Below are 26321 nucleotides of genomic sequence, written 5' to 3'. Positions count from 1 at the left end.
AACACTTAGACTTGACACGAAAGCCAAAACGAAGAAAGATTCCCTAAATCATGCGACCTTATATGCAAATCCCAAAATAGGAAATGGGAACATCGGAATTTCCAGCCGCGATCTAATCAGACGAGGTTTGTTGCAACACAATTAGTCAACTAAATAGCCGGGGTGAAATTCCGCAAAGCGGTGATATATATAGTTAAATTAACACCGATCGCAATCAAGAATCCTGGGAGCACCTACCTGAATACGAGCGACCTTCTCGGTTCCTATCCTTGATTTAAATTAACGTAGGGAAACTGAAATGAGCTAATACCTATAATTAACAGAGCTGAAATCCTAAAATATTAATTTTTCCTTGCTTCCCCCTGCCGAGGGCTGTCGGGTGCAACAAAAATAATACAAGGGAACGGGAACAATTAGAAATTTCACAATTATGTTCAGCAACTGGTTTTTCCTATCGGCCGGCGGTTAAAAAGGCAGTGTACAACCTTCCTTTTTTACCAAAAATCGACTGCACCAAAATTTCTCGGGAAAACACTTGTTCTTATTAATTTTGGTGCGTAGAATCCAAAACAATTCGTACTTTTTCGATCAGACTTCTCAATCAAAAGTTATAGACTAGAAACCAATTTCGAAAGGAAATTCAAAGGGCTGTAACTTTTGAACTAGTAGCCCAATCTTGGAACTGTTTGAAATTATGGATTCTACAGGCCACATTCTATGAGAAAAAATTTTTTCTGGGTCGATCTGAGACAATTTTTTTTTGAGGGCCTCACAAAAAGGCAGTGTATTATAACCTTCCTTTTTTACCAAAAATCGACTGCACCAAAATTTCTCGGGAAAACACTTTTTCTTATTAATTTTGGTGCGTAGAATCCAAAACAATTCGTACTTTTTCGATCAGACTTCTCAATCAAAAGTTATAGACTAGAAACCAATTTCGAAAGAAAATTCAAAGGGCTGTAACTTTTGAACTAGTAGCCCAATCTTGGAACTGTTTGAAATTATGGATTCTACAGGCCACGTTCTATAAGAAAAATTTTTTTCCGGGGCGATCTGAGACAATTTTTTTTGACGCCCGAAAAAAAAGGCAGTGTACAACCTTCCTTTTTTACCAAAAATCGACTGCACCAAAATTTCTCGGGAAAACACTTTTTCTTATTAATTTTGGTGTGTAGAATCCAAAACAATTCGTACTTTTTCGATCAGACTTCTCAATCAAAAGTTGACTAGAAACCAATTTCGAAAGAAAATTCAAAGGGCTGTAACTTTTGAACTAGTAGCCCAATCTTGCAACTGTTTGAAATTATGGATTCTACAGGCCACGTTCTATAAGAAAAATTTTTTTCCGGGGCAATCTGAGACAATTTTTGTTGAGGCCCGGATAAAAAGGCAGTGTACAACCTTCCTTTTTTACCAAAAATCGACTGCACCAAAATTTCTCGGGAAAACACTTTTTCTTATTAATTTTGGTGTGTAGAATCCAAAACAATTCGTCCTTTTTCGATCAGACTTCTCAATCAAAAGTTATAGACTTGAAACCAATTTCGAAAAAAAATTCAAAGGGCTGTAACTTTTGAACTAGTAGCCCAATCTTGGAACTGTTTGAAATTATGGATTCTACAGGCCACGTTCTATAAGAAAAATTTTTTTCCGGGGCGATCTGAGACAATTTTTTTTGAGGCCCGAAAAAAAAGGCAGTGTACAAAACTTTGCCCGTGCCGAGTATGTGCCGTGCAGGTTCTTTGCACGAAAGTGAGAATCGGCCTTACAACCTTCCTCTTTTACCAAAAATCGACTGCACCAAAATTTCTCGGGAAAACACTTTTTCTTATTCATTTTGGTGCGTAGAATCCCTAAAACAATTCGTACTTTTTCGATCAGAATTCTCAATCAAAAGTTTTTGAAGTATTAAAACAAACTGTTTAATTCAAAAAAGTTTCTTGAAATTTTTTTTTTAATCTAAACGGATTTTAAACAACCTTTTGTGAAATCGAGAATTTTTAAAATCTTTTTTGAATTATTCAAAAAACTGTTTGATCAAAAAAGTTTCTCGGAATTTTTTAATTTTTTTGAAAAATTCAAAAAGGATTTTACTTTTGAAAGTTTTTGAAATCTTTTTTGAATTATCTCTCATGGACAATGGGAGTTGGACACACTGTTATTTGTAGCTTATGATATACGCAATAATATATTGGAATTTCTTTCATGTCTTCATGATTAATAATTAAACAAAATAAGGTGTTTTATTTATTGCAAAATAAATGATCTTATAATGTATACGCAGCGCCATCTATTGTAAAGAAACTACTACAAACATTTTTTTTGGAAATCGTGAAAATACTGCAATTAGCGCAAAAAAAAACTATCATCTTTCGAAAAATTACGTCATTTCCAAGCATTTCTGACACTTTCTCCTTTAAAATTTGCATAGGCCTCTTGTATGGGAACGGATTGTCAAAAAAAATATTCGTATGGTCTTATTCAATACACAATTTAATACATTTAATCGGAAAAATATCCTTTTTGTAGGTACATTTTTACCCCTCAATTGGGCAATAAAATAACAATAAATTCGTCGAATTTCATAGTTTTAATCTATTGGCCCTTCCCGGTCGATTTCACACAAAAAATAAACGCTGTACTTGGCCACCCTGTATTTATAACGGGATTCTCCGAGTGATTGTGTCGACACAATAGACACTTTCTTTCCTGAGGACATAACCTCTCTTTTTTTAACCTAGCTAAACGTTTCTGTTTTAGAATAAAAATTGCTTCCCATTCTGCAATGCCTATCGCCCAGGTAAGTAAATTTGCTATCTTCCATGACCTGCTGATTTACTTTGACACAGCTAGCGGGAAACGACCCCTCCGAGGAGAAATCCAAAACTTTTGTGTTCCACGATGAAGGCCATACACTAGGAAACGTTCTGCGTTGCGTAATTTCGAACTAGTAAGTTCATTACACGCGGACTTCCCAGAGTTCTAATCCTTGAAATTTGCAGCAACGACGTCGAGTTTTGCGGCTACACGGTTCCTCACCCCGCCGAGTCGAAGATGCATTTCCGGATACAAATGCGCAAAGGTCGCGCGATAGACGCGCTGCGACGTGGGCTTACAGATTTAGTTAAAATGTGTGATTATACCATAGAAAAGTTTAATGATGAATTGATATCTTTTAAAGCAAAACAATTAAACACTGACAATTGACGACTCAGTCTCATTTATGGGAGTAGTATAAATATATAACAACGTCATTTCGAAATAACAAGTTAAACTAGTGATGGTTGTATTTTTATTGTTGGGTCCTCTTGCTCGGTTTTTTGCCGTTTATCTGGAGGTGAGTCGATGGTTTCTGGTTGTTTGCGCTTAAGCTCATCTGATGACGGGTTGGCAAATATCTGTTGCTTGAACAACTCATATTTTGCAGGGTCAGATAAAAGACTGTCAGGTGCAGCAAATGATTCTTCGTTCGGATCTTTAGTTGTTGTTGGTTCAGAGCTCAGTTCAGAGTGATAATCGTTTAGTTTTGATTGTGTAGAGGTGGAAGTGTCAATTTTTAGAATTTCTCTGAGTACCATTGTAGCATAGCACGAAGAATCCAAGCAGAAGTCTAGACACAACCCTTTATACTGACCGGTTGGGTGCTCTTGAGGTTCGGCTTCACCATTTAATTCTTCATAGTCAGATCTGATTAGTACATCATTCGGATGATTGTATTTCTTTGTTTTCCAACTTAAGTTTTTTACTTGGGCCAGTATTTTACGGTAGGTGCCACTAAGATTGTAGGTTTTCACTTTCTGTTTCGATAACTCCAAAGTTAACCCATGCTCTTCTAAAATTTCCTTGTACCAATCCTTCACTTCGTTCTCCGGGTAAGTGATGTCATAGCCAGGAAGAGGTAAGACCACATCGTGAATGGTATAAGTACTTAGATCGTTCTCAGTTAATATTTTCACTTCCAGTCGTGTTGGCGAGGTATTCTCAGCTTCAGGCTCTTCTTCGGTAGGGCGATCCAATTCGTCCACTTCAGCAGGGGGCAACTCTGCTTCAGATAGTAAAATGAGGTCGCCAACAATAGGTTTCAAGCCGAACTTCTTAATACGCTTGGAAACAATTTTGTTCCAGACCAAACTTTGGAAAGAATGAAGATAGAGTAACCGCATAGTTCTAGGGATATTATCCAAGGCATTAACGTAGTCGTTTTCGTGATTCTTTGTAAACCCCAAAAGAAGCTTTGATTCTACGCACTTATTATAAAATCTGGAGAACTTCTGACTGGCGATATTACTGTCGTTAGTCTCCTTGTACGCTCGTTTAGCCTCTGCTATTTCTGAAGTTGGATCCTCGGATGCTTTTGGCGTGAGAATAATATCGCAGGCTTCCTTCCAATTTCCCTTTAGAAGTGAAACTCCTATTTTGTAGGTTGGAACCTCCTTGTCAGCACCAAATCTTTGCAGGCCGTAATAATTGATGAAACCATTTACTTTCAAAGACTGCAGCGCTATATCAATTAATGCATCTTCAGCAGTGACATTTCTGAGTGCTATACGAAACTGGTTTCCAGATAAGTGACCTAATTTTAATGGTTCATCCCTAAATGAGATATTACCGATGTGAATGTAACGCAAACACTTTGTGCGCTGGATAAGTTTACGTGGATCCACTTTCCGCACAGAAAACCACTGGCTAGTCTTTGCGCGCTTATCCTTCACACCCGCATACGTAAACAACGAAGACTTCATCTTCAAACAGTCGCTAATTTTAAATGTGGCCTCTACAGTGTCGACAGACTCCTTGTAAACAATAAAGTGGACGTATTCACCTAAATCCTTGGGCCAAACGAAACGATTATCAGCCGCATTCCCCTTATTCTTTGTAAAACTAATTATCTTTTTGTCATTTACTTCCTTGGTGTTCGTAACGATCTTGTTACCAAACACTCGCCTAATCGACTCGTGTATAAGCGTACGCTGCTCCTTACTGAAATTGCAGTCGATTTCGAAGTTCTTCTCTTCGCATTTCGATAATTCCCTCAATTTCTCCCACACATCCGCCGACAGCAGCGTGGTATCCTCAACCAATTCGTCATCAGTCGGTACGGCAGGTACAAAACTTTTAGGCACCGCTAGATCGGTTAATTTCGCAATTTCTCCCGTCTGGCTTATTTCGTTAACGTGAAAATCGGAAAAGCGCGCTTTGATCACCCCCGAAAAACCCTCGTGATCGCCGACGTATTCGGTGATACCCACCTCCGACTCGGTGAAGCTTTCTTTTGAAAAAAATTGCCTATTTTGACCGTGATTGTGAAAATTTCTTGGTGCGTTGTTTCTGTATCGTGACGATTCGCCTCTGGAGTGATGCCGGTTACGGAAGTTTCGTCGATTTCCACGAAAAGACATGTCTGCAAAAGTATAAAGCTACAAGGCAATTACAGAGAGCACTATTACCTGTTGAATTTTTTAAATTTTATTCACAGAATATTCATTCTCTCCAACACACAAATGCAATGAAAGGTGATGTGGAATGGAAGGTGCGGTTGTTTTGAGAGATGAAAAAGAGAGGTTAGAACGCGGTTACGAAAGGACCTTGGAACAGATTAACTATTTTCGGACATTTGAACTACTGCATTTGTAGCATGTGAACTACACTATAAAGGGTGTGTTACTGACGCTGCCAATTGATAACATGCATTGCATACCTACTTTTAAGTACCTATACAGAGTGAATTACGTATCGTGCACAGCATCAGAATTTTGTAATTCTTTACTCTTTTACAGTTATAGCAAATCGTATTCATAGTAATAGCAATAGTGGAACAACATTTAAAACATAAACGCGTATAGGCTATAAGAACTCGCACGTTAGGATTCTACAATCGAACCCTCGCAAATCCAGAACTAATGGCTCTTTAAATATTGCCGCGTAATGAAAATATTTACGGAGTTGCCACATTTTATTTTCTTATTGGCCCTATAAAATGCGCGGCAAAGTATTTGGAGAAGAAGGGCTCCATTTGCTCCAAATAGCATTTGTTGTTCGCTATTATAAAGGCCGTATGAAGCAGAGGAATTCAAATCAAAGAGTTAAAAGGAGACAAGGTTGGAACTTGGAAGGAGGCCCTTCATTGTAACAATCTTGTCATTAAGATCTTAGATTTTTCTAGTTTTTCCAATTTAACTGGCGATGTGTTTTTGAAGGATTAACTTCTATAAAAAAATTAAAGTAGACAAAATTTGTTATAAAGTGCACTAGCAATCGCCAGTAATTTTTCGTCTTCTCGGGAAATCATAATAACCACAACAACTATAAAATATATCGTCTAATGTTTCTCATCATTTTTAATTAATTTAAAACTACTTTGATAATGCAGCTGTAGTTTGATTCTTCATTCCTCATAAGATAAATAAAGGGCGGATCTATCATGTATCAGTTGTCTGATGGATACAGGTGACTTCCTATGTGAATACTTCTGTTCCTTTAACTTGGTCTAAGGGTTTGAGTTATGAACATGTATCTTTTTTGTGTTGTAACTTAACCGTGTAGAGAAGAACGATTTTAGGGAGTGTAGCATTTAGTAACAATGCAAGTGTTGTACAAGTCAGGTAAAAATTAAAGGGTGGTTCTGTAATTCTGACCCAAGGAAGGGTATAGATTTGCATTGCCATCGTGTTGAAGATTTTCCAAGGTTCTTGGTATAAATTCTTCTTGTAACTTCCTCTTCTTATTATATTGAAGTACTTTTGGAACTCACCTTTTGTACTTTTACTTTCCAGCCAGCTCAGGTAAAAATAGTTAAAAAGAGGAAAGAATTTAGTTCTATTTCACTGATATCTCATTAAGTGTCAATAATTTGTAATCACAATTTGGAAAAATACTGATAATCCAATATGTTTATGAGTTTATGTAATTACCTATTGTGTAGACCTCTCTTTGATACAAAAACTCTTTACTCCTTCAGTAAAAAAATTTATAAGTGGCAGACAAATTCCAAAAGAGTATCAAAATGAATACATGGCTTTATTTAAACATTGAAATTAAGCAATTTTATTATAAACACGCTAAAAATAGACAGGAAAGGGAAACCTAATTCCTACTAACTCCTAATAAAATACCCCTATAGTTAAATAACAAATTCAATAATTATAAGGTTATATTCATGCGCCATCATAAACTTCTCTAAGTATACTAGGTATAGTAAAAAAATATAATACGTAGGTACCTTTCAATTGTTGCAATCCCAGCAAGTCGCTGAGCTCAAGAGGATAGAGCTTTTTAACGCCTCGTTTCTAATTTCTACAGGTAGTGGTTTTGGACCCTGCTTTCCCTCGATTTTGCTGGATATCTTCTTCGTAGAATTTCTTCAAAGAGACCAATTAAGGCAATGGGAGGTTTTACAATGTCGACAATGACATTTTTTCGGCGAAGAATTTTGGCACTAAAAAACTTCTTCTCTTTCACTCACTTTTATAATTCACTTAAACTTAAACCAAGTAAAAAGATTATTTTATTCTCCTCTGAGAATTTTTGTACGATTTCTCTAAAACTTTAATTACACGTTCTTTTTTTCTAAATTTTTAATTAAGAACTTAATGAAGTCTTAAAATTGAAGGTTGCGGAAATGTGTAAATTTGAAGCCAAGTTTTAACCAAAAAATTAAAGGAAGTTGTTCAAATTTTTGAAACTAGGTATAGTTTTGGGCCGCAGAATATATTATTGCATATTGACCAATAAATACACAAGTGTAAGTAGCTGAAGAACAAAACTTAATGACCTTCAATTATTGTTTCAGTTTAAGTATTTGAAATTGAAGAAAACTTGCGGCTACAATTTTGGATTTATATTAAAACATGATAAAAGCAACGAAGATTGTATTTAGATCCTGAAGGTTTTGATAGGGTACGTAGGGGTAATAGAGAAAGAATTTTCAAGCCAGTCTTTACCGAGGTATTTCATATCCCAGACTCGCCGGTAATACGTTATTTTCTAAAGCGTTTAACCCTCTCACGATAATTTTCTAGACAAGACTACAATTCTGTGCAGAATGAAATACCCGAGGAAATACCTCTTGGTATAGGAAGATTCGATTTTTTCCCAACTATTATGATAATGTTAGGTAAATGCTGATCGGTTATGAAGAAATATACCACAATACCGTGAGAGTGCTAGTGAACTTCTCCTATCGCCAGTAAAAACTCACTTAATATGGAAAATTGGGTAAATGTGAAGGAGTTTAGGGAAAGTTTAAGGGAAATATAAAAACAGTTTATGAGAACAAGAGCAAATTTTAACAAAAAAAAACGGGAATAGTGATCAAATTCACTTGAGGAAATATAAGATATTTTGCGGGAATCAAAGGGAGACATATAAAGTAAAGAATTAAGAGGCTGTTTTTAAGGAAATCTTACTTTGGCAATTGAGAAAATTAATAGGGAAATAACACAATTTGGAAAATTAAAAGGCAAATTTTAAGATATGTATAAAATTGCTCACACTACATGAAACTTTGGGAAAGAAAATAGAAGTATATTCTTGGAAACTTGGGTAGGGCTTGTCAGAATAAGTGGAAATGTTAAGGGAATGGAATATGACACGGACACACATAGGGAGATTCGGAAGACAAAAATCAATCTTTAAATAAATGCTGTTGCTTATATCTTTAGAAATTGTGGAAATTTAACGTAATGCAAGAATATTTGAGAAAGTTACAGTGAATTCTGGAGAAGATACAAGGAGGTTTTGGGGAGTCACGCAGACATTATGTGTGACTAAAAATTCAGGAAACTGAGAAAACAAGAAGTGACCAGTGAAATGTAGCTAATTTATGCAAATGCAAGAAGTTGTGAAAATTAAAGGAAATTCTAAATTTTACCCTACCTAAATAGGTGTAGTTTTATGTAATGTAAGTGATCCCCTATGCCAGTAGGGTGCTTAATCGGGGAGAATTCAAATACCCAATAATAGACAAAAAATTACTAAAGTAGAAGCACTTTCGAACATACTTGTATGGACGTAAATGTAAAATTTTTATAAGGAGCAAGCAGTTCAGTCTCTGAATGTATACACTGTCTTAGAGACAAGACTGTCTATCATAAGGGATCTCGGAAACCATAGAAAATACGACAATAGTCAAATTACAAAAAAGATGCGGAATTATCATATACTTTGAAGAAAACCAGAAAATTACCATTGCTTCCGAAGATATGCCAAAAAACCGAAATTTGGCGATTCGTTTTTATCTTCTCCCTGATGTCATTTGAACACCTTCTCATTGGCACTTTTTGAGCTCTACAAGACACCATTGAGGGATTTTCAATACAATAACGTTTGGTTTCAAAGAAATCATCATCAACTTGATTTTTTACATGGCTCGTAAAAAAGGTACTTACATACAGCATTGAGTAGCATTTTTTAAATTACGAATACAACAATGTATGACATAGGAAAAAAACAGAAGTTGCAAACTGTTGGTTTCAACCGAGGTTTCAACAGAATGGAGCACCCGCGTACAACGCCACAATCTTGCATGTTTCTGGAATTTTTCCGATAGGTATTCTCCCACGATTAGGGCGCGGATGCTTTTGCTTTTTTTTGTGCCGTACATCGTTGGATTGGTAATAAAAAATGCCACCTATATTGGACACAGTGTATAGATTCACCCTTAGTTGGTAAAGATAATCAGAATGCGGTAAATACTCATTTACTCTAAAATTTACACGTACAGATTGTTTACTTACATCAATAAATTGAAACGTTGGCCGTAGGTAAATACGTTTACGTGCTTCCTTGCAAAATTGACGGTGTCACATCAGGTCGATGAAGCGTGCATAAGCTTCCTATTTATAAAGGTATGAAGCACTGAAAAAGTAAATCGTCAAAAACGTACCTACCCTTTCCTTTCTACAGTGAAAATGTTACTCGAAAGAAAATATTTCTTTTGAAAACTCAACCTTTCCCGCTGCTAGTGTAGGTGCGAACAAAGAAGCGATGTTAAGAGAAGTTTCGATTAATTTTATTTAAGGTGAAAGTTACTGACGTTGATTGAAATGTGAAGCGTTCCTAAAATTGATTCCGCACGGTTGTATCTAAAATGAAGGAAACTGTGTAATGAATACTTCAAGAGATTTGTCTTCATGCGCCGTTTGACAAACGATCTTGAAATGACACATTTATTTTGTAACAAACATTACCATTTATTTTTTTCCTTTTGTTGGTGCAATAGAGGATTTTTATTTCAAAACGAATTGTAATTTTGATTACCAAAAAACCAAAATTGCACTGTCTATTTAGATACCTGGGGATAAGTTTAAGGAAGTTTTAACTTAGTTTTAGAATTCACGCCCACCCACCCAGATACCCCTACTTTAAATTTATAATGTGCAGCCCCCATAAAATCTCTTTAAATATCCACAAGTACAAAAACTTGTCACATTTTGATTGTCTTGAAGTCTTGAAAACACCTACAGTTCAAGTATCATCGGGAAATGATTACTGAATAATTGACACTTACCTACATCATTATGGTGTATTTGGAATAATTTATATATTTTCGGTTTATAGCGTCTGTCGTCGCTGATTGATTTCCAGATTTTTCATCCATTCGTCTCTATTATAGCATTGCTCCCCCGACAGGTTTCTTTCTGTCATGCTTTTCTTAATGGCTCCTTCCCATGACGCTCTGGGCCGAAGAAATTTCGATTTGGTTAAGAAGGAAGTCCCATCTCGAAGCCGAGATGATGTCCTTTGAAAATTAGTAGAATAGACTAGCAATTTAAAATAACAGTTTTCATTGAAGTTGTCGTCCACATTAAATGGACAGCATTCGTTTCATCGCTCGTGGGGGGTTCGTTTATTCGGATTTTGAAGTAGAATTTTAAGTTTATTTTCATTTGTGGTCGCACAATAAATTTTGTTTATTCGAAAAGTCGTGTGTTTATGCGACCCCTTTAACGACTCAGATACATGACTCATGCTTAATTATTATGATAAAGTTTATTTCAAGAGTCTTTGGTCAGTGATCCTTTTGGAGTTCAAGGAATTTCATCGTGACCATTGTTTGCTTTGAATCTGGAATTTAAAGTCAAAATTGAATGTTTGTGCCGGGATACGCGATGTGTACTGGGAGAGTTTTAATTAGTGAGCTAGTTAGGTTTGGGGTGTTTTGTGTATGGTTCACTTTGACCAGGACCATTACACACAGCATTTTTATTGGCTCCCCGAACGTGGGTCATATTTGCTTGGTTTCAGCAAGAGGGAGCTTCGCCACATTATGCTGTTCGCTAAATGTACGGTTTCCAGGTCCATGGATTGGCAGAGAAGGAGGTGGCATAGAATGGCTACCACGACTTGACTCCGCTTTAGAGACATTTAAAAACGGTGGTGTATAAGACTACACCTGACAATATATTGTAACACATAAATGTAGGCAGATTACAACACCCTTATTGTCCGTGCAGAATTTTCACTCAGTTTTTTTAATCACTTTGCAAATTGCAATCGGTGATTCATTATGATTTTCGAATGATCTTTTAACGAAGCTATATCAAAAGTTACTATGCATTTAATCAGATTTTACAAAATGCACAAAATGAAAGAGTACAACGTAAAGTAACGAAATAAAATTAAATGGGTTCTAAATTTATATAAAATACAGCGTTTAAGGGTTGTTTGTCCAATAATATCAAACAACGACGTGTTAAAGCGCAGAAAATTAAGTTAAACTAAGTATAACCTCCTGAAGAAAATGCTAATGAAAACAATTACTTGGGGCGTTTAATGCTGATTAGCACATCATTTCCAGCAGTCAGCCTTAATTATGTTGCAGGTAATCCTGAAACTATTTAAAAATCGCTGCTTTCGTATTTTCTTCGAGCGCAAACTCATGGACTGACACTGTGAAACACCCCCGAGGGTTTATTCGCATATAAAAGGCGCCCGATTTGGATGAAATTACATAAACAAAATAGCACTTGTAGAGCTTCAGTTTCGGTGTTACTATTATTTTTCAGTATGAAAAGGGTGTACCAGTTTCAACTTTGTTTTCTAATGTATCTTGCGGTCGTCTGTACCGGAGAGGGTAAGTTTTTGGCTATTGAAGGTGTTTCAATTTTTAAAGTCGCTTACTATACCTTACTATACATTGAATAGTGTTTTTATTCAATGCTATACCCTAGTTAATTAATGTTGCAAAGGAGTATGATTTGTTTAGATGTCCGATAGTTTTTTTAATTAGTGATATATATGCATGACGCCCCTCCACAGCTATAAACCTTTTAAAAAACCCTATACTCTAAAACGATAAGAAGTAAGGCGTATAATGTAGACATGTAAAAATTGGATAAAAGAGAATTATGTTGCATTACGACGCTTGAAAGTCGTATCTAAATAGGATATGTTCCTCTCTAATTCTTTTTCTGAAAATACTGGAAATGTTTTTCATTGTAATTGAGCTCACACGTTAATTTCAAAGGGGATTCAACTGAAAACAGTATTTAAAAATCATGAAGATATAAAAAAATGTTGATTTCAGAAGATTGTTTCTCTGTTCTTTATCAAAATGGATTTGGGCCAATAAAAAATGGAAACCTACAGGGAATGTTTTTCTTGAAAACTTTCCATTAGGGAATTTTTTTTCATTTAAACATATGGGCTACGTATGGTTTAAAAAACGGATCAAATGCATGGAATAAATGGCTATATAACAGGCAACAAACTCTAAAAGAATTTACCGTTGCTAACAATACCTTATTTAATTATTTTTCCAAATTTTTAATATTATTAAAATTGTCGCATTTGTTCATTTTTAAATCCGTTAATATCTGTTATTGTTAACTCGGACAATTCGTTTCTATGGAAACAAATGCATTCGTATATCTATATGAGATCAATTTAATGGTACAATGAAAAACCGGCATTGAGTGGTGAATATTTAATGATTTTTTTATGTACCCCTTATGTTGTATAATAGGAATTACATTTCTGTACTATCATTTTATACTGGAACCAAAATTAGAAGCATATCCCTACGATTCCCTTAGCTGTAATTTTTCTGGTACAATTTGCAGTGCGTATTACAAGTGAGTAGAAAAAATGCAATTCTACGAATTACGTACCATACTTCTTCTACGACCTCCGTGAATTTCAAAGTAAAAATAAGGCAAAATCTAAAACGACGAATGTTGACAGTTTTCATATTTGTAGTCTGTAGATAATTATCACTTCCAAAGTACATGATCTATTCTAATTTTTTTCCTTACGCACGGGTGTAGGTAATGGGTATTTTATAACATGCCTCTAAATTATACGTTATTTTCTAGGTTTTTTTCATAATCATAATAAATTCACCAAAATCTATACACTTCTTTCATAGCTTACATGGTCCATCTGTGTACGAAATTTGACTTCTACACAATTGTTTCAATAATTAAGTTGCACAAACCTAAAATCCGCAAGAATATCTACAGCCTAGTTGAACGGTTACTCAAAAGTGACATTGTGAACTTGTCCAGAGATTAAAAATGAGTCTGTCAACCTTATACAGTGCAATAAGAGAATGTGAAGAAGGTAATCCTTCCACCAATTTAGAGAGAACTGGAAAACCTTATGTTTTACCACAAAACAGGAATAAATGATGTGCATTTTCGAAAAAGGCCCGAAGTGTCCCAAATACACCCTGCAACAGGGTTGCATAGTATAAAAGGGAAACTGGGCCACGGCTAGCTTTAATAAATTTTAAATTCCCCATTTCACAACGAAAACAACAATTAATGAATATTGATTCTAGATAAACCTTTTGTTATCTGCAATGAATGTATTTGTTTGCGCCAAAAATTTTGCTGCGAGTGTGAGGATAGTTTAAATTGGGGTAATTAACCAGAAATAAGGGTTGTAGATAGTAACGTTCTAAATCAACGAGTAAACTAGATCTAATATTTATATGGTCAATATAACCAAATTTATATGGTTTAGTTCTTTATATTTATTACCTGCATTCAGATAGCTAAAAAAGGAAAGAAATAAGTTTAATTTCGAAATCCATGAGAAAAGGGAGAAGAAGGAAAGTTTTGTTGCATAATCTAATCAAGGTAAAAAAAATTTATGTTTTTGTTTCGGAACAGTGTCAATATGATACCAAAAATGAATTCGGCATCTTCAATTTATACGAAAAAACGATACCAAACTTGGACTTTTTTTACATCCTTGGTCCTAACAGCCACTAAAATTCAATGTAACCAAATGGATTTTAAATAAATGCGTTCGTTAGTCACAAATATATGTCATTAATGCTGATTTTAAATTGCCAATTGATTGGATTGGATTGGATGCAATTTATTAAAAGGAAATTCCATAAAAAGGTCAAGCCTCTATTGTTTTTATAGATATTGAAATCTACAGTACCTCCATTTAGACGATTCTTCGAAGATGGTATATTCCCTTACAATACAGCTTGGGAATGGTGACGTCGAACTAAAACGAACAGCAAATCTCCAGAAATTCTGCCCCCAACGTACCTATTCGGGATCTTCTCTAAATTTGGAAAAATTCACGGGTATAAAAAATTCTGTATTTATTAAGTGCATCATCAGTTAAGATTCCTACTTTGACGGCAAATCTTCCTTAAAGTTTATTAAGTGAGTCACCAATCGAAATTCCGAGTTTAGCATAAATTGATGTTTCGAAAATCTTATGATATGTGTACGGAAATAAAACATTGAATCTTTGCTTCTTTCCTGGAGGGTATTACATACCTCCCAGACCCCCCAGGTTGGGATAATCCTTAGGAAAGGAAGATTCGGTTGTCCATTATGAAATCATTGAATAAATAATCTTCTTTATTCAATGATGAAATCTATAACAGAGTCCTTAGACATTTTGAAATATGAATGTAGCACCGGGACCTCGAAGATCTTATGATATGTGTACGGAAATGAACATTGAATCTTTCCTTTTTTCTGGGGACATTCCATTCCTCCACGACCCCCCGGTTCGAATATTCCTTAGAAAAGGAAGATACGATGTCCTTTATGAAAAGCAGAGTTCTGAAGGCTAAAAGTTTTGAAGTACCGGGGGCTCTGGAGCGTATGGACTTACCCTCTACACATATCATAAGACCTTCGAAGCGCAGAGATCTCCCCGGTGTTGTATTCGTCCTCAAAACGTTCAGCGCATATTGTCGGATTGTCGTATATTCTGTATCTGTATGTGAAGTGTACACCCGATATAATATTTCACAAGATGATTATTGATTCCGATTCGAATTTTTCATGCGGCAGATTTTCTTCCTGGACCAATTTTTTTCTTTTTCGTTTGGGAAACTATTTCGTCAGGGGCGCCGGAAGAAAATGCGCTAGGGAGGGGCCCTTACATTTTTGGAATAGAAAATGTTACCTAATACTATTTTTAAATTAGTCACTCAATAGGATACGCAGCTAAATCATATATCCAATAAAAACCACTTGGTGTAATAGTGTAATAGGTACATATTAGACACAAAAGAAAACAAGAACAAAAGTAACAAGTTACAGTATTTACTGAAAAAAAAATGAAATTAATAGCACTATATTATAAAATTTGCTGTGGTTAGCACAGATACCACTTGCACACCGGCGCATGCGCGTTGTACCTTCTTTTAGGTCCAAAAATATGTGTACCAAATTTGGTTCCAATCGGTTCAGCCGTTTAGCCGTTAATGAGAGTTTAACACACTTGCGCATGCGCTATTCTCCCCGAAAGCTTTTCAGCTCTTCCTTTTATATCTAAGAATATGTGTACCAAATTTGGTTACAATAACAGTACACTACAGACAGACCGACATCATCAAAATGTTGTTGGATTCGGAATCCTGGTGCTTCAAAACGTGTATTTCCGAAAAAAAGTAGGGGGGGGGGTCATTTTTTGCCCCAATGCAATACCTCTCTTACTAACGTGCAGGTGATAAAAATTACAGTGCGTAAGGCAAATTCGAGGGCAAATTGTAACATTAAACTGTGTCTGCATAATTTTTCTACTCACAACTATAACAAATTACCAACCATAATGTTATTGATTACAATGTCGAATGTAGAGTAGGGTAAAACAATGTAATCGGAAGAATAAAAATTCCTCTTACGTGATGGTTTTGTCCGCCTGTGCGCCTGTTCCCCGTCTAACTCAAGAACGAAAAGACACAGCGATGTCAAATGTTCGCCAATCGATTTCTACGAGTTCAAGAATCAGTGCTATTGAATATGAGCCGGATGAAAAGTCTGGTTTCCCAATACGAGCTGAGTAACAAAATTCCCCTACTGAATCGTATGCGATTCTTCGTATATTCATCACTTTATGTGCATCTATTCCATAACAAGTTAAAAAAGTGGTCACTCGCGACCAACGAAAGCGCATTTTCCCCGCACAGAATCAGTAATAATACTCGTAGCTCGGGGTCGGGAAGGAAGTGACTAATCCAAAAGTCTTTTGTCGTTCTGGCCTCGAGGCTGTGCTACACTGTATAAGAAAGAAACCACAACGAAAAAGCTTAAAGTGGAGGACTAGTAATGGTAAAGACGGACAAAGTGCGGACAATAGCGTTCGTTTTCCTTTTGAAAAATGCGCTAAAAACCGCCGAACCGAAATATGTAAGTGACATGACAATATTGTCATTGATGTTTTTCCAAAACAAAACGCCACCTTGCGGTCTTCGGTTAATTTAATCTCTATAGTCTATACAATATAGCAACTTTATGGACATTGAGGTAACTCAATAAGGTTATAAAAGGTTTACCTACTTTTGCTTTGTCACCGAACAGCGATGGGACAGAGAAAGGTGGCTGTGTTCTGGTTTTATTGTGAGCTTTCAACATTTTCTAAAAGGGATTAAGTGATTTCTCAAATCCCAGGGAGGGGCCCGGGCCCCCCCTTGCCCTTTAGTAGCGGCGCCCATGTATTTCGTAGATGTATTTTTCTAAAGCTAATATTCTTAGTGGACAATGACAGTTGAGAGAAATTTTCCTTTAGTTGCGAGATACATTCGTGAGGAGACTTCTGGATATTATCATTCCTTTTTTAGTGAATTTTTGCAAATTTATTTGTAAAAGGTAACTTTTAATCTCACTTTGGCTGGCTGGCAGCAAATGCGGGCCTGTGGAAGTCTTCGCGAGGTGGTCCATTTTGGGCACCCAGTTATCTTCCGCTGCCGTTAAAGTTTCTTAAGGTTCCAATCGCGGTCTCTGTTTCTCGTTCCGCTAATAGAAGCTTGAGCTACGAGAAGTGGCCCAAAAATTGAGTACTATTGGGGGATGGTTTTTAGTGAAATCCACCAAAATACGAATTGCGGGTGAACGGGACGTCGGAAGCGTGTACCGGCAAAGGGAATGGTAGCCTTCGACAAGATCTTATTGATGGTGGCTAATAGAATACTGATCTGCCACACAAAAATGCGCTGAAGTCCCTTCGACCTCACACGAGGGCGTATTGTCCGTCCGTCTGTCTATCTGCTTGTCCATTTCTGTTGGTTTTGAACTTTCCTATTCTCCTGCAATTTTTGCAATAGTTAGCCTATGTCTTGAAGGTGTGCCAGACGGCCATGAATTTATTATAACTTTTACATGCGACAACCAATTTATCTCAGATTTTATGCATACGCATGCCTTCAATGATGTCAAGTCAAAATTTTGAAAAATGAATTGGTTTGTACAAAGTATAACTTCCAGATCAGTGACTGGCAGGGGGAAACGTGGGAGGGGAGAGAGATTTTATTTTTCATGGTACTCTAATTAAATCTCTCAACAAATGGAACTGTTCTCTACCAACTGCCGTCCTTCCTTCTTACCCCCTATCAAAATATGGGGATTGTCCTTCATGGTACTGTAATGAAAGGAATTAATTTCTACCAACCATAGTCCTTCTGCACGACCTCTTATCGTGAACGGATATAATGCCTTATATCTCAAGAGCGGATTGTCGGAGGAGGGTACCTACTCACAAAGAAAGATTAAGGGGTCTGGAAGAAATATATTTATTGGTTATTCCAAACCTTTAATAGCGCCAACTAAACTGTTCACTAAGCTATTTCGGTTTAAACGATGCACTTTATCTAATTTATACTTATTTACTAATGTTGAAACGGATTTTCTACTCATTTGATTTAAAAACCCGCATATTATTATCATTTAATCCACAATCCGAAAAATACAATTCGTTTTCAGACCACTTTTTGTCTAGATTTTTTGCGATAAAAGGTGTGGCTAACTTTCCAGAAATATTCAAGTAACTCCGTAATATTGACTTTTTTTGCTCTGAGCTATACGGTTAACGCTTCCGCAGGCCAGAAGCGAATTGATCTTTTAATTTGCGCTAGAAATAAACTAATATCTTTGAACCACGCACGAGGTACTATCTCGTAGGCCAAGAAGGAATGCCTGCCAAATCTCCCCTACTATCCAAATTGATTTACTACCACCCAGCAAATGAGTTTTAATTCATGAAACGCGATCATATTTAATGGTTGATTGGTCTTCTCCGTTTCTGTACCACCAATTAAATGAGAGCTAGGTCAATCCCAAGTGCAATTAACGTATGCCACGTTTCATTTCTCACGGTACCGAAATGACCTCGTGCTTATTATGCACAACCCCCAAAACCATTTTGGAACGAGACTTTCCCAAGTTATTAAAAGTTCAGCCCACTGTATAGTCCAAGAGCCCAGTAGGAAAGTATACCTTGAACGCCCGGACGATTCTAATAATTTTCATTGGATTCGCCATAAAAAGTTGTATTAGAATCGACAACGGTGCCGGCGAAAATCCTGCCGAAAGCAATTAAAAAAAAATTAAATTCGCCCCTTATTTTTGGAAAATGTACTTTATTGTCCCGGACGTTCAGGAAGAGTACTAAAGGGTGCATATGGATGAGTTTTATCGGAAAAAGTCACGGTGCCGGGGCGCAACTTGCCGCAACCCTTGGCACCGCGACTACAAATGGGGTGGTAAATCGTACTAAACTACCTTTTTCTCCCGGACCAAAATGACCTATATGAAATATGTAGCTTGCGATTATACGAATATAAAAAACCAACGGTGCCGACTCTCAGGATGCCGGAAGTCCTCGGCACCGTCGATGGAATCCGGGCGCGCGCGAACCTATTGACATTGCGAAAATTGAAAAATTGCAAGAATTCACGTCACTTAAGTATGTATTCGGTGAAAAAATGTAACAGCGTGGATACCGCGAGATCAAATATGTTCCACAAAATTTTCTCGACGAGAAAAGATTCTGAGAAACTCGTCAAGAAAATCAGAGGATTTGATTCGTGTACCATTCCGCCTTGTAGTACAGGCAAATTGTCCAAAATAGACAAGAAAATTGCAAAGTGGTTGAAACTTGGTTTAAGACGTTTGAAAATATGTATATCTCAAGGAACCGAGAAGTCCCTAACCACAAGAGGTGTGCCGGAGTGGTCATGCTCAAAAACTGCTTCTTGGTTTGAAATCGGCATTTTAAAAAAGATTAAAAATTAAAACTGCACTTTCTGAATGTAAACACAGCAGAATAATTTTCAAATTATGGCTGTTATTATTATTTGATAACGCATCGTGTTTCATTTGTTTAATTTTCCAAGGCCTTCTCCGCCAGGGGGCTAATTTTGACACAATGATTCAAAATCCTAAAAAAATCAAAAAAATCAAATGGAATGATATGACTTTTTCTTTATGAAAAAGTAGCCAAATAACATCCAAAGAGAACAGTGAAAACCGTTTTTCAAAATCTCGTTCCTAACCTCAAATATTGGGAAAATGAGATTAATTAATTAAAATGCTTAAATTGAATCTTAAATTTACTTTTGACGTATTTCCGGTATTTGTCGATGGCGCGAAAGATTGTTTGGAAAAGCACCCTACACTCTTAGGTAGGCCTTGGAAAATTAAACAAATGAAACACGATGCGTTATCAAATAATAATAACAGCGTAATTTGAAAATTATTCTGCTGTGTTTACATTCAGAAAGTGCAGTTTTAATTTGTAATCTTTTTTAAAATGCCGATTTCAAACCAAGAAGCAGTTTTTGAGCATGACCACTCCGGCACACCTCTTGTGGTTAGGGACTCCTCGGTTCCTTGAAATATACATATTTTCAAACGTCTTAAACCAAGTTTCAACCACTTCGCAATTTTCTTGTCTATTTTGGACAATTTGCCTGTACTACAAGGCGGAATGGTACACGAATCAAATCCTCTGATTTTCTTGACGAGTTTCTCAGAATCTTTTCTCGTCGAGAAAATTTTGTGGGACATATTTGATTTCGCGGTATCCACTCTGTTACATTTTTTCACCGAATACATACTTAAGTGACGTGAATTCTTGCAATTTTTCAATTTTCGCAATGTCAATAGGTTCGCGCGCGCCCGGATTCCATCGACGGTGCCGAGGACTTCCGGCATCCTGAGAGTCGGCACCGTTGGTTTTTTATATTCGTATAATCGCAAGCTACATATTTCATATAGGTCATTTTGGTCCGGGAGAAAAAGGTAGTTTAGTACGATTTACCACCCCATTTGTAGTCGCGGTGCCAAGGGTTGCGGCAAGTTGCGCCCCGGCACCGTGACTTTTTCCGATAAAACTCATCCATATGCACCCTTTAGTATTCTTCCTGAACGTCCGGGACAATAAAGTACATTTTCCAAAAATAAGGGGCGAAGTTAATTTTTTTTAAATTGCTTTCGGCAGGATTTTCGCCGGCACCGTTGTCGATTCTAATACAACTTTTTATGGCGAATCCAATGAAAATTATTAGAATCGTCCGGGCGTTCAAGGTATACTTTCCTACTGGACTAGTAGGATTCGCAGGACGCAGCAAAAACCGATCGCTAATTCCACCAATCATATAATTTATTGGAAAATTCGACCCTCTAATATATCACGCTTGAACTACTCGAACCTTTAAAAAAATCCAAACTGTACATAGGTATCTATACAAATTCGAAAAAATGAAATCCAAATTAAGAGTAGGTACTGTAAAGGATGGTTACAAATAATAGGATGGTATTTGGAAAAATACCTTTTTAATTTGCCGAACCATTAATTATAGGACCAACCGCTATTAAATCACAAATTTGTATCGGTAATGGTTGCTTATAAATTGCCAAGTTCATACGTTCATGTTAAATTAACTGCTGTTATAGAGCGAATGCTTCCTTTACATTCCCTACTTCGTAAGTCATAATTTTTCACGCACATATCTCAATTCATTGCCTACCATGCTAAATAATTTCACGCACTTTAATATTTAAAATACACTGTTACTAAATTTAACCTTTAAGTTACACTGTCAAATTCAAACTCTCCCCTACTGTAGAAGCCAAAAAGAAATTTTTAATAAAACGGTGCCACAACTTGGGAAAAATACCTGGATGTTGCAGTGCTCTGAGGTGTAGGCATTTTGTGAAAAACCCTCCGATTATAACAGAAAAATATGCTACTCTGTCGTATCGGAAATGAAAGCTTTTTTGGATAAAAAGTACAGATTCAGAGTTCGTTGAGGGCAGAAACGCCAAAATCGGCATCAGTACCCCATGAAAGCGTATTTCGGCACCCAATTTTTATTACCTGTCTGGGCTATAATTATTTTGGTACACCTTGTTTTTTTTTGGTGCGTTAAGTTGTCCCCTTATACCACTCCCTTGCAACGTTGTTGTGGATATGTTATAAAACAAAGTTTATGAGCCTTAGCCCTCCTTGAGCGCTCGTTAACTACTGGACAAAAACTCCAAAAATCGATTCCGAACCTCCTTTTCTCAACCTAACACATTCATTACAACTTATTTCGTTGAGCTGAAAGAGAGGTGACGCACCATTCTATTCCCTTTTTTGTGTCCTACAGTTATAAGAACCAAAATAATGAAGAAAACTTACAATGCCACGTCGCACGCCTCACTCAAATAGAAGGAATTCATTGAACAATAAACAAAGACAAACAGAAGAGGGAAATATCAACACGCCCGATTCGCAACGAATTAGAAACTGAACTGATATCAGGGTTTCTGTTTGCTTCGTGATTAAATGGTGAATCAGTGACTACAACTTAAAACAGGTGCTTAAACGGTCAATGTAATTTAATGCGTACGCGGATATCTTGAAATTACAGCAAGCCGAAAAATGTTTTCCACGCCTGTTATCTATATGTATACTGAAACATCGTACATTGAAAATTTTTGATTTTTCGGATATGTCCTTTTTGATTTTGCAGAAATGTTCCTAAGCGACGAGACAAATTCCGAACACGACTAAATTTGGCACAACCTTCTCCCATCTGGTTTACCGAATGATATAATTTTTTGTAGTAATTTTGATATGTAAAACAAACACATTACAAATGGGTTACCTACAAAAATTAAGTCAAGACTACCCTTAATTGAAATTGATGTAACTAATATTTCTATCTGCTTCTATCACATGAAGAGAGCGCATAAATGCACCTTCTTACACCAATGCGTACACCACGGTAGCTGCGACCTTCTCTTTAACATGGACGTCACACATTGGATTTCTAATAATTATTCCGATTCGAAAAAGACATGCGATCAGAAAAATTCTTCACTCGAATATTCAGTGAATTACTTGAAGCACCTTTTGTGTTCTTTATAACTATCACTTTTTATCGAGCCCAGCATATGTTCGATTATTCCCATTCCTTTTAGAAAAAAAGAACTGCTCGAATGTCTCGTTGTAAAATAAATAAAGAGCAAGCCCACCACATTTAATAAATATCTGACCATTTTGCAGTAAAAGATCAATTTTTTGTTTCATCTTCAGCAACTTATTTTGGATTCGGTATAGGCAAGTATGTTGAAAAGCCATAGGTACCAAATATTGTCGAAATTAGAACTGTTTCTCATACCACCCTGTTTTTGCATCCTTTTGGAGTAGAAATTTTGGAAATAATTTTAAAAAACTAAAGTTTAGTCCTTTTACTTGCTGCGGATTCTGAGACAAAAATGTAAGAGAAAGCGCAATTGTGAATGGGGTATTATCATCAACTTTAAATTAGAGTTTTCATTTTCCATGACAGACAATTTCCACCGGCGATGAAACCTGGGTGTATCACCGAGATCCTCAAACGAAAGAATATTCGATGCAGAGAGCGCATAACGGATCTCCATCACTAAATAGAGCATTGTTCAGCGGGAAAATTAATAAAGAAAATTGTTTTAATAGAGCTAGTGTCAAGTTGATACGTTAAAATGGTCTATAACAAATATAAAAAAAATAAATACGTGAGCAGGAGGTGGGACTAAGTTTTTACGGAGGGTGAAAATCGTATGACGGAAATTTACGGCAAAAGTTGAGATCAGAGACAAAAGTGTTCAATGGAAAAGTTGTAGATCGTGAAAAACTCTACAACTTTCTTTCTAGTCCCTTTCTACATAATCCCCTCGTATTTGTCTAATTCAGTATTTCGAGGTTTCCCCATTTAGTTAAAAGAAGGGTTAAATTTGTTTTATTACTCTTAAACACCTTTAAATTAATTGTAAATTAAATTTAACGCAAGAAAACAGGGCTTTTCTCTTGTGTTAATTTCCTATCCTGATTAATTTTTTTTTAATGAATAGTCGCGGGAATGATCTAGAAAATATTATTGAAAATCTTTTGAGCTACGGTTTAAATTAATAAAAAAGTCATCACCTTTGATCCAATTTTAAATCGCCGAAAAACTCACTAATTAAATTCTTAGCAATGTCATTCCTTATTAAATGGAGCTTTGAAATTCCGTAAATTAAAAAGAAATAAACCCTTAATAAAAACACAATTATATAAAAACGTAAATGCTTTCCTGACAGGCAAATGAAATTATAATGGTTGACAATTTCGCGAGCTACTAGGTAGGAAAGAGAGCATGTTAAACAATATATTGCATTGTGACTAATACAGTAATGAAAACTCGCAAGCCATGTATGAAAATCTCAAGCTTTTATAATCTAAATAATTGAACAATCTAAATAATTGAAAAATGGCAAAGTTCCTTCTTGGCATTGAAGTTTTTACCTTCTATGGATGTCCTCTTGGCTCTCATCCAACTTTCGTTTATATTACCAATTTTGAGTCATATCGAGCATAATCCTCAACAATAATAAATGCATCTGTTTCAGAAGAACCTTCAAGAGGACCGAAACGCACAAAAGTGTCACCGTACGCCGGAATCATCCCATTTCTACGAACCGGACGTTCCGGACATCCCCACTTCACACTTTCCGAATATGAAAGTAACGGTAAGGGCGTTAATTTCAATTTGACCGGCGTAATTAGATCGTGTTACAGAACCAGTCAAACACGCGAAATCGGGACGCACAATAGTGACATTCCCGGGGGTTGGACGTTCGGGAACGCTGGAGTACGTTCAAGGCGCCGATCCGAACGGAATGGATAAGAGGAGCGATTTAAGCGGCGGGAATGGCTTGTGGTTTGGCCCGCGTCTTGGTCGGGTTCAAAAAAGGTACAAGGGTGACACGCCGGCAGCTTACCTTTACTTTGGAGGTGGTGAAGTTTTGTCGTCTAAACGGTGGCAATTCTAACGGTTTCGTTTTTCAGAATATACTCCCAGACTGGGACGAGAATCGGCTGAGGAGATTGAAGACGACGGTGAAGACGAGAGTAATTTAAATAAATCAATGTGAAATGACGTTATGTAAATTTTATGAAAGTTGGGCGTGTTTCGTATATAAGCAGATATTTTTATTATGATCTAACTGTTTAAGGGTTTATCTGAATTAATAACTATGTGTGTAAATCTTCCCACAATGGACTATTAATAAAAATTATGTGGATAATTGTTGTTTACTCAAGTAATCGATCTTCATATAAAATAAATGAGCCGCATTAATAACCCTTCTGATCACATTTTGAACTTCTCGCCTAGACCGGCCACCTTATGGGGTTCGTTAAGAGACTTAAAGTCCTTTGTACTCTTCCACTTAACCTGTGCTTTACTAGCAAAGTAAAATTAATACAAAATTTGGATGGTCTACATAACAAGAAAAAAAATGAAGAGATGGTGGATGGATTCGAGTAGCAGTAGTATAGTAACTAAGATCGTGCTAAATTGTTTGTTTAAATTTATGTAGATGGCCTCATTAATCAGACTGCAAATTCATGAAAAAAAGTATCACTTTCAAAACTAGTTGTACAAATAACTATTTTCAAATAGAATGGCCTGTTTTTATTTGTGATATTAATTCTAGACAAAATTTTCATTTGATTCATTCATTGTCCTATACCTAAAGTAAAGTTGGTGATTTTCTGGTAATTTAATAATATTTATTAATTGTGGGCCGGAGCGTCATCTTACTGGTACCATGCTTTCATCCCTTGTTGAAGAGGCAAATTGTCAAGGGCATATCGTTCACAGGTTGCTGTATTCAAAATTTTGAGATATCGAACCCAGTTCAAAATTTCTTCATAAATGACAGCAAAAATCTGTGTCTTTACGTCTCTTACACAGAAGACATTGAAACTCCGAACATCTTGGAAAATTTTTTTCCTTACTACGTAAAGGGTTTTCCGTTACCTAATAATGACTATTATACTTGTTGGCGTTGAAGATTCAATTTTTAATGAACTTTGCCTCATCGTTTCATATAATATTTGTCAAAAAGGTTACAGCTTCTTGACACAATGACCACAATGACCTCTCTTTCGAATTTTACGTATTTTTTAATGAAAATCAAAGAGTTCAACTAAACTGTGGTGTTTCGGAAGCTTCTTATTTTGCTAGGAATTAATTACCGTTACTCAGGATATTATTAATGTATGAAACGATATAGAAAAGTGAATACAATTTACTAACACCTTATTCTCATGGAGTTAGATCAATCATCTTCTTGAGAATTAATACAAAAACCTTTTTACAACCACTAAGGACGATATCTATAGGAGCCTTCAGAATAAAAAATGTGGGTTCCTAGAGATCACAAAGTTTCTCCCCTACCCTCCCAAAAGTGTTGATTGGAGGATCCAATTTTCAATAAAGAACAACAATATCAGTAAGATCCCTAAGCTATCTGTTAAACATTTTTAAGTCCCTAATAAACGGGCGGACGGGTGTTCTGAACCACCCTGTATATGTAAGCCAAAGCCAGATGTTTACAATAAAAATTTGGGAAAGACAAATAATAATAATAATAATAATAATAATAATCTTTATTCCAACCTAGATACAAAACTGTAAACACAACAAAAAATTAAAAATTATATAAAGTATAAATTAAGGCAGTGCGAAAATAAACGAAAACTTAGCTTAAAGATAATGTACTAGGTGAAATAATACTACACCAGTAAGAGTAATGAGAATAAAATTG

General features: G+C 36.1%; 3 protein-coding genes and 1 long non-coding RNA gene across 5 annotated transcripts; 2 read left to right on the top strand and 2 right to left on the bottom strand.

Moving 5' to 3' along the window:
• Positions 1-2647: 2647 nt before the first annotated feature.
• Positions 2648-3279, top strand: LOC116168329 (probable DNA-directed RNA polymerases I and III subunit RPAC2). Its single transcript, XM_031484099.1, has 3 exons — positions 2648-2800; positions 2850-2950; positions 3003-3279. Exons 1-3 carry the CDS (start codon positions 2786-2788, stop codon positions 3205-3207), a joined length of 321 nt encoding a protein of 106 aa, XP_031339959.1. The 5' UTR covers positions 2648-2785; the 3' UTR covers positions 3208-3279.
• Positions 3204-5585, bottom strand: LOC116168328 (pseudouridylate synthase 7 homolog). The gene is made up of 2 exons (XM_031484098.1): positions 5448-5585; positions 3204-5401 (listed from the first exon to the last, which is right to left on the bottom strand). Exon 2 carries the CDS (start codon positions 5397-5399, stop codon positions 3270-3272), a length of 2130 nt encoding a protein of 709 aa, XP_031339958.1. The 5' UTR covers positions 5400-5401; positions 5448-5585; the 3' UTR covers positions 3204-3269.
• A 1475-nt stretch (positions 5586-7060) lies between these two features.
• LOC116169478 lies at positions 7061-10711 on the bottom strand. Its single transcript, XR_004144964.1, has 3 exons — positions 10508-10711; positions 9735-10082; positions 7061-7435 (listed from the first exon to the last, which is right to left on the bottom strand). It is a non-coding gene; the product is annotated as an uncharacterized LOC116169478 (long non-coding RNA).
• A 1239-nt stretch (positions 10712-11950) lies between these two features.
• LOC116168745 lies at positions 11951-24788 on the top strand. 2 transcript variants are annotated; one of them, XM_031484715.1, is made up of 4 exons: positions 11951-12073; positions 24117-24236; positions 24286-24501; positions 24556-24788. In XM_031484715.1, exons 1-4 carry the CDS (start codon positions 12007-12009, stop codon positions 24639-24641), a joined length of 489 nt encoding a protein of 162 aa, XP_031340575.1. In that variant the 5' UTR covers positions 11951-12006; the 3' UTR covers positions 24642-24788. The 2 variants fall into 2 exon arrangements, with proteins under 2 accessions (XP_031340575.1, XP_031340577.1); XM_031484717.1 differs by having other exon boundaries at positions 11962-12073; positions 24120-24236.
• The last annotated feature ends 1533 nt before the right edge of the window (positions 24789-26321 follow it).

Source organism: Photinus pyralis, unplaced genomic scaffold (genome assembly GCF_008802855.1).
Source record: "Photinus pyralis isolate 1611_PpyrPB1 unplaced genomic scaffold, Ppyr1.3 Ppyr1.4_LG4, whole genome shotgun sequence".
In the NCBI taxonomy this organism is placed as follows: Eukaryota; Metazoa; Arthropoda; class Insecta; order Coleoptera; family Lampyridae; genus Photinus; species Photinus pyralis.
The sequence above is the reverse complement of the archived record's forward strand: the minus strand, read 5'-3'. Positions and strand labels throughout refer to the sequence as shown.